The sequence below is a fragment of the Phaseolus vulgaris genome, chromosome 2 (assembly GCF_051622355.1).
Source record: "Phaseolus vulgaris cultivar YP4 chromosome 2, ASM5162235v1, whole genome shotgun sequence".
NCBI classification, from domain to species: Eukaryota; Viridiplantae; Streptophyta; class Magnoliopsida; order Fabales; family Fabaceae; genus Phaseolus; species Phaseolus vulgaris.
This window is the reverse complement of record NC_143499.1, coordinates 22,613,842-22,621,942: the sequence shown is the minus strand read 5'-3', so window position 1 is coordinate 22,621,942 and position 8,101 is coordinate 22,613,842. Positions and strand designations below refer to the sequence as shown.

Here is an 8,101-nt window from a genome sequence, read left to right as displayed (position 1 = left end):
CGAGAAATGAATATCAATGCACTTCAATTAATTCTTATTTACTTAACTTCCAACTAATTATATAAAACCAACTACTCCTACTATCACTCTTAACCATTCACATATGATGCTAGATCCTTACCAAGAGTCAAGAGGAGTGTGTAATGACAAATATATTATCAATGACTAAGAAAATTAAAGAAGGAAAAGCTTTAATGAAAAAGAAGAATCTACTTGTTTTTAGAATAAAATATTAATTTTCTTCTTATTACACTAAATTTTTTTTATTAAATATAAATTTTTAAGACAAAAAATAATTAGTTACTATATTGACTAAGTTATATATCATTTTAGAAACTAACAAAAATTATTGATATTTAAATTAGTTTCTATTATTAATAAATAATTTTTAAATTAATATATAATTAGCTACAAGATTTTAACTACCAAGTTTGGAATCTAAGTAATTGGTGGTTAAAGTTAATTTAACTAATTAGATATCAATTTAGAAACTATTTATTAATTATATAAACTAATTTAGATATCAATAAATTTTTTAATCTCTAAAATAATATCTAATTTAGTCAATGACTAATTTATTTTTTTGTCTAACATTAATTTTTATTTAATTTTTTTTATAATATTACTTTTATAAATAAAAAAATACAAGTGCTCCAATACTCTTAGTGTGAACCATACACTTGTTCCATGTGAAATCAAAATAAATGATTAGTACACTACATGCAAGTTCACATTTATTGGGGTTCTTTTAGTTGGGCCCAAGGAGATTGCATGGTGGGGAAGTTCACACGACACCAAGAAGAAGAAGAAAATGGAAATGTGATACCAATTATTGGCACTTTCATTAATCAATTTAGTCCAAATATATAAATAATGGAAGGATATAAACTATTCTTTTTATTTACATTATGAGTGCTTCATTGTGTCTTTACATTTTTTCAACAAAAAATTAACAGCAATTAAGCTGGACTGTGTGTGTCATGTATTTCTGTTTTTTTATTTTAAAATATGTTTTATCAAATGGTTTTTAAACATTGAAAAATAGTACAAATTATTACATTTATTAAATTTAATAAATATCGTCTTTAATTCATTATAGATAAAACTAATTTTCTAATAACATTAAATTATTTTATATTTATTAAATATAATATGTATTAAAATTATTAAGTATATAAGAAAACCAAAAAAAGTTTTTTAAGTATATTAAAAGTATGTTGCATTCATTTATAACTTAAATATGGTTATTATTTTTAGCTCCCGGTCAAATTCAATTTATTTTACATTATATTTTCCTTGGATAAATCAATTAATTGATTGTCTAACCAAATTTATTTTCACTCTTTTCTTAAACGAAACAATAAGTTTACATTACACCAAGTTCCCAAACATTATACCTTCCCTTCATCAAAAACACAATCTTAAATTAGATCGTTGAACCTAACAAATAAAAAAGCATCCCACCAAAAAATTATAATCTATAAATGTCGATCAATATTCTCATTCAAACAAGGAAAATGTATTGCATTAATTAATCAATTTCTTTGTTTTTTTTGTGAGAAAGCCTAATAATATTGGGTCTTGTTTCACATTCAGTCAACTGTGTTTTCTAATTTCTAACAATAATTATTTAATGTTAATAGTAAATTTGACTGAGACTCGATATCACAACTTAGAAATAAATAGATATTAATAATAATAAAAAGTTGTCTAAGAAAAAAAAAATGTGTATTATAAGTAGCTTGCAGACTAGCACCAAGCTCAAAACCATCCACTAACAAAGATCATTAGGGTATTTGATAAAGAAAAAAAGGGCACTGCAAATCATAGAAACATGAAGTTTCTCTTCCAAAACCTTCTTTCTCATCTGCCTTTAATCATTCTTTGGTCTTTTGCCATTGTTACTCAACATACCAGTGTTGTGAGTCTTCCAAACAATGAAACTGTTCCAGCAGTTATTGTGTTTGGAGACTCCATTGTAGATACAGGTAACAACAACTACATCACCACCATATTCAAATGCAATTTCCAACCATATGGTAAAGATTTTGGTGGAGGGAATCAACCATCGGGGAGGTTCAGCAATGGTATAACCCCATCAGACATCATTGGTATGAAAATCCTTGCTCTTCCACTATGCTACCATGTATAATAACATGAACACTTTCTTTTCTCCCAGATCTTATATTGATTTTCTATTATATAACAAAAGTTTATTATCTTTATCAAGCTAATTTTTATCAGATTCCGCTGATTTTAGTGCACATCTTAATATTTTTTATATTATTTTTTAACATACTTGCTTTGGCTTCTTTTAGCTTCAAAATTTGGAGTAAAAAAGATTTTGCCACCTTATCTTGATCCAAAACTACAACCTCAAGATCTTCTCACAGGAGTAAGCTTTGCATCTGGTGGTTCTGGATATGATCCTCTAACCTCTAAATCAGCTGTAAATAACTTTCCTTAAAACCTTATATACTCATACATCTTCATTAATGATTTTCCTTAACATATCTTAAAACTATAACTAACATGAACTTTCTTTGCCATGTGTCACACAAGTCTGTGCTATCATTGGCAGATCAATTGGAGAAGTTCAGAGAATACAAAAGCAAGATAGAGAAAATAGTTGGAGAAGATAGAACAAGCACAATAATGTCAAAAAGCATATACATATTGTGCACAGGAAGTAATGACATTGCCAATACTTACTCTCTATCACCAATTAGGCGAGCACATTATGACATTTCTTCATACACCGACTTAATGACTTCAGAAGCCACAAACTTCTTGCAGGTATGTTTTACTGAAAAAACCAAAGAAGGAAGTTAGAAAACCAGCAGCATATATATTTCTTTGCATGTGTTCACTTTCCTGTAGAATTTGAACCTAACCGACTTTAACATGCTAAACTATGCTCTAGGTAATCATTTTCAAACATTTATGCAAAAGGTCAAAAAGTTAGAACAATGTGGTTGAAATGACATTGTCTGTTCCTTTGCAGTTGGCAATTGTATTTTTTTGTCAAAAAGGTTGCTAAACAAACAATTGGGTCAAAGGTACAAGTTTATATGAAACATATGTGTGTATGAATGTGTCTATATGTGCCCCACATGCCCAAATGAACAACTTGGTTTAGACTTCTCTGTTGAAACGCCGTTTCTCACATACCAGTTCATATTTGTGTACATTTTTTGTGTTTGCATAAAAAATATTAATTTTTTAAAAGAAAATTGTTACTTTTTATAAAAAAACACTAATTTACAATTTTTCAAAATTTATCTCTTTTTTTTACATCGATCACAATTTAGTAAAAGATTTTATTTCTCCTTTTCCTTTGAACAGTTCTAATATGAAATAATTTATTATTGATTCTCAACTTATGAAAACTCATTTTAAATGAATTGAATTCAGGAACTTTATGGACTTGGAGGTAGAAGGATTGGAGTAATTGGTTTACCAGCTCTAGGATGTGTGCCCTCGCAGAGAACAATTAGAGGAGGCTTACAGAGAAATTGTTCATATTCTGAGAACCAAGCAGCAATGCTCTTCAATACAAAACTCTCATCTCAAATAGATGCACTTAATAAAAAAAATTCAGAAGCTAGACTTGTCTACCTTGATATTTACAACCCTTTGCTCAACATGATTCAAAATCCTGCAACATATGGTAATCAGACACATGTACTAATATTTTCTATAAGTAGCTCAATATAATTTCAAAACATTTAAACTTATTTTAGTCAATTCACAACAAGAAAATCATGAAATAGAAAACAATTTTAGAGATAAAAAATAATTAGTAGTTATAGTGACTAAATTAGAAATCATTTTAAAGACTAATAAAATGCTTGGTTTCTAAATTAGTTTTTATTATTGGTAGATAGTTTCTAAATTGGTATCTAGTAAGCTACCAAAGTTTTAACTACCAATTATCTAGATTCTAAATTTGGTAACAAAAATCTCGGTAGCTAATTAGATACCAATCTAGAAATTATTTAACAATAATAAAAACTACTTTAAAAATCAAATTTTTTTTAGTTTTTAAAATGGTCTCTAATTTAGTCACTATAACAACTAATTATTTTTAGTCTCTAAAATTATTTTCTATTTCATGGTTTTCTTGTAGTAATTATTTCGTGACGTTGTATTGCATGCAATTGAAAATCATATATCAACCGAAGATAAGATATTATATATAAGTGAATTAAATTTAAAATTTATTTTTTTAACAAATTATTTAGATTTTAATTTGATGGATTGTTATGGTATTATAATAAGTTAATTAAGATTTTGATTTGATTGATTGTTTATGGTATTAGGTTTCGAAGTAGCAAACAAAGGATGCTGTGGCACGGGAAATATTGAAGCAGGCATACTTTGCAACAGTTTCACCCTACACATATGTTCAAATACCAAAAGCTACATTTTTTGGGACAGTTTCCATCCTACCCAAGAGGCATATAATGTGCTTTGTTCTCAGGTGTTTGACAACAAAATCAAGGACTTCTTCTGAACACAGTTTCGGCCTCTTTTTTCTTTTAATTATTCTCATTCTTCAATGCTTAATTTTAATCAAGTTTTATTATTTACTTTTTCTTTTCTTGTTCACGTCTGGTTTGTAACTTGGTTGCATATGAAGAATGTTATGCAAAAACCTCATGAGATTTGGTTCCATTTTGTTAAGAAAAATATTTAGTTATTGTTTATTATTTGATGGGACAATGCTTTTATCCAAACCTTTGGCATCATTAATGCTATCAGCAGCAACTTGTAGAATTAACTAGTCACAAGACTTTTTAGAGTGGAATTTAATTATTCCTAATAAAAAGAAGTTTCTATACCATATACAAAAAATTAATAATATTATGTATCATATTTGAATTTCAATCATAATTATAATAACCTTCGTAATCTCTATCTCACTTTTATCTTCTTTTTTCTTTGGTCTTTCTTAAATTTATTTTCTCATTTCTCTCTACTTTTCTTCCTTTATACCTGATTTATTTCAGAATGTGTTCACATCTATTTAATAGTAAGTTTTTATTTACTCTAAAAATTAATTCTTCTTTCATTTTTCTTATGATTTGACCATCAATCTTGATAAGATATGGTTAGTTGCAAAAAATGTTCATCTCAACCTGATTAAGCTCATACGGTTGGATATCCCGATGATTGACAGAAAATTTACTTGGTATAAAACAAATGGATCGGTGAAAAGCATAATTGATAGGGTCTTGGTTTCCAAGGATTGGTTGGAAATCTGGCCAAACAGTAAACAATTTGTTTCCAATAGATCGATGTTAGACCATTGCGCCCTAGTCCTCAAAGACAAGAATTCTGATTGGGGCCCGAAACCATTTAGAAGCTTGGATATTTGGTAGAAGGATGGCAGGTTCAACAAATTTGTGCAAGACAAGTGGACTAATTATGATGTGGTTGAAAGAGGGATGTTCATTTTTAAAAAAAAAAATGAAAAGATTAAAACAGGATTTAAAAGTATGAAATCAAGATATCTTTGGGAACATCAATAGTATTGGGGAGGATTTAAAAAAGAAGATTCAAATTTTGGATGCTCGGGCTGACGAAGGTGTTCTTTATGAGGCAAGTAAGGAAGAGAGGAGGCATTTATTGACGGAACAAAACAAAAATATGTTCAAGCAAAAAGCAATGTATTTTTAGAAAGCTCGCCACAAATGGCTTCAACAAGGTGATTTAAATACTAAATTATTCATTCGGCTGTTGAGTGGAGAAGGGTAAGGAATAACTTTAACGGTATGAATATTAATGGCAGCTGGTGGGATGACAAGGATGTGGTTAAGGAAAGTGTCAGAGATTTTTTCAATATTAGATTTGATGGAGTTAGAGGAAACCAGGTTAGGTTGGACAATGTTTTCTTTAACTCTGTCTCAGAATTAGATAATGAGATGCTAGTTAGTCCATTTTCTGAAGAGGAAATTAAGAATGCGGTTTGAAGCTGTGATAGTTCAAAGAGCTCTGGTCCAGATGGTTTTAATTTCAGTTTCATTAAACATTGTTGGGATTTGGTTAAGAAGGATATTTTTCTGGAAGTAAATGATTTTGCTGCCTCTAGTTCTTGGCCTAGGGGGATAAATGCTTCCTTCATTTGTTTGGTTCCCAAGTCCGGTAATCCTCAGTTGCTAGGAGATTTCAGACCAATTTCTCTGTTCGGTTGTTTGTACAAGATTATTTCAAAGCGACTTTCTCTCAGGCTGAAAAAGGTGTTATGTAAGATTATTGATCTTAGACAATCGGCATTTCTCGAAGGAAGGGGTTTAATCGATATTGTTCTTGTTGCCAATGAGGTGCTTAAGGAGGCTAAGAAGACAAAGAGAGTTGTGTTTTCTTCAAGGTTGATTATGAGAAGGCTTACGACTCTGTGAAGTGGGAGTTTATTTACTATATGTTAGGAAGGCTTGGATTTTGCAATAAGTGGATCCTTTGAATTAAATCTTGTTTATGATTTGGTATTTGTCCTTGTTAACGAGAGTCTGACAAAGGAATTTTCACCGCTGAAGGGTCTGAGACAAGGTGATCCTCTCACTCCTTTCTTGTTTCTTATAGTGGCTGAAGGTCTGGCATGAGTTTCTAGGAATGGTGACGAGCTTGGAATGGTAGATAGTTTGGAGATCGGGAGTAAGAAGGTTAGAGTAAAAATGTTTCAATATGCTGATGATACTTTGATTTTTTGCCATGCGAATTCTAAAAGTGTGTTTAACATTAAGGCAATGTTAATTTTTTTTGAGCTAGCTTCGGGTTGAAGGTGAATTTCCTAAAAAGTAGTATTGGTGGGGTGGGAGTTGATGCGTTCTATATTCAAGGTTTTGCAGCTATTCTTAACTGTGAAGTAATGAAAGTTCCTTTCAAGTACCTAGGGTTGCCTATTGGCAGGTGTCATAAGAAGGGAACGTTTTGGGATGGAGTGGTGACTAGAATCAAATCCAGATTGGGAAGGTGGAAAGGTAGGAATTTATCTATGGCTAGAAGGATATGTCTCATCAAGTCATTTATTTCGACTATTCCATTGTTTTACATGACAATGTTTATAATTCTTGTTATTGTGATAAAGAAGATCGTGAGCATTCAGAGAAAATTTCTTTGGGGTTGGGGTTCTAAAGGGAGAAAGATCGCTTGGGTTTCTTGGGAAAAGGTCTGCGAGTCTCGGGAAAGTGGTGGGCTTGGAGTAGTTAATATCAAGGATTTCAACTTGGCTTTGCTGGGTAAATGGGTGTGGCGGTGGGGGTCTAATGAGGTAGGTTTGTGGAAGGAGGTTGTAGAGTCCAAATATGGAGGTTGGAGAAATCTGAAGGAGGATAGGTGTATTTATAATGCTTCCATTTGGTGGAAAGGTTTGAAGTCGATCTGGAAATTGGAGAAATGGGGTAGTAATTTTGGAGACTGCTTAAAGTGGGAAGTTGGTAATGGGAAGTCTATCAAGTTTTGGGAGGACCGGTGGGTAGGCGATGAATCTTTGATGTTTAAGTTCCCAAGGTTTTTTTCTTTGAGCGTCGAGAAAGATGCGTCGTTGAATCGTTGTGGGTCTTGGACAAACGGTGTTAGGGAGTGGTCTTTGGTGTGGAGAATAAGTCTTTTTGATTGGGAGAAGGTCCAGGTTAGACAACTTCTCGAGGTAGTGCATGTCTCGTGCCCTGTTATGGAGAAAGTTGATAGGTGGGTTTGGAAAGTAGATAAGCTTCAACAGTTTTAAGTTAATTCGGCTTATGGGATACTAAGAGGTGTGATTGAGGGGTGATGGAAAATCGTCCAGCCTCATACAACCATATAATAAGGAGGATGAAGACCTAGAGGTTGTTTATTGATTTAATTGCAAGAAGGGGTCTAATTGGGCTTTTATTTATATTTTTAGGCCCAAATTGATGGAAGAGGCCCAAGCACAAGCCCACATGCAAGCCCACCAAAGGGTAGATTTGGGCCAACCCTAGAGTTATGGCCAAGAGGATCCAAGAAGACGTTCTTTTACATGTTCAAATGCCATAAACTCTAGTGTAGAGTAGACTTTAATTTCTTGTCAAAATTAGCATAGGAACTTTATTTGTAATTTTTCTTAGAATTAATTTTG

General features: G+C 31.5%; 2 protein-coding genes across 2 annotated transcripts; both read left to right on the top strand.

Annotated features, from left to right (window-relative positions):
• Window positions 1-1,755: 1,755 nt before the first annotated feature.
• LOC137809652 (GDSL esterase/lipase EXL3) lies at window positions 1,756-4,725 on the top strand. Its single transcript, XM_068610751.2, has 5 exons — window positions 1,756-2,111; window positions 2,319-2,449; window positions 2,563-2,796; window positions 3,415-3,670; window positions 4,323-4,725. Exons 1-5 carry the CDS (start codon window positions 1,835-1,837, stop codon window positions 4,514-4,516), a joined length of 1,092 nt encoding a protein of 363 aa, XP_068466852.1. The 5' UTR covers window positions 1,756-1,834; the 3' UTR covers window positions 4,517-4,725.
• A 1,052-nt stretch (window positions 4,726-5,777) lies between these two features.
• LOC150029049 (uncharacterized) lies at window positions 5,778-7,729 on the top strand. The gene is made up of 4 exons (XM_090297904.1): window positions 5,778-5,969; window positions 6,057-6,326; window positions 6,432-6,599; window positions 6,785-7,729. Exons 1-4 carry the CDS (start codon window positions 5,778-5,780, stop codon window positions 7,727-7,729), a joined length of 1,575 nt encoding a protein of 524 aa, XP_090154030.1.
• The last annotated feature ends 372 nt before the right edge of the window (window positions 7,730-8,101 follow it).

What these genes read in the sequence shown, in the direction of transcription:
- LOC137809652 (XM_068610751.2), top strand. Translation starts at nt 1,835, where the DNA reads ATGAAGTTTCTCTTCCAAAACCTTCTTTCTCATCTGCCTTTAATCATT. An exon ending in AACCCCATCAGACATCATTG is followed by an intron (nt 2,112 to 2,318) that starts GTATGAAAATCC and finishes GGCTTCTTTTAG; the next exon opens with CTTCAAAATTTGGAGTAAAA. An exon ending in CTCTAACCTCTAAATCAGCT is followed by an intron (nt 2,450 to 2,562) that starts GTAAATAACTTT and finishes GTGTCACACAAG; the next exon opens with TCTGTGCTATCATTGGCAGA.
- LOC150029049 (XM_090297904.1), top strand. Translation starts at nt 5,778, where the DNA reads ATGAATATTAATGGCAGCTGGTGGGATGACAAGGATGTGGTTAAGGAA. An exon ending in TTGTTCTTGTTGCCAATGAG is followed by an intron (nt 6,327 to 6,431) that starts GTGCTTAAGGAG and finishes ACTATATGTTAG; the next exon opens with GAAGGCTTGGATTTTGCAAT. An exon ending in TTATAGTGGCTGAAGGTCTG is followed by an intron (nt 6,600 to 6,784) that starts GCATGAGTTTCT and finishes TTCGGGTTGAAG; the next exon opens with GTGAATTTCCTAAAAAGTAG.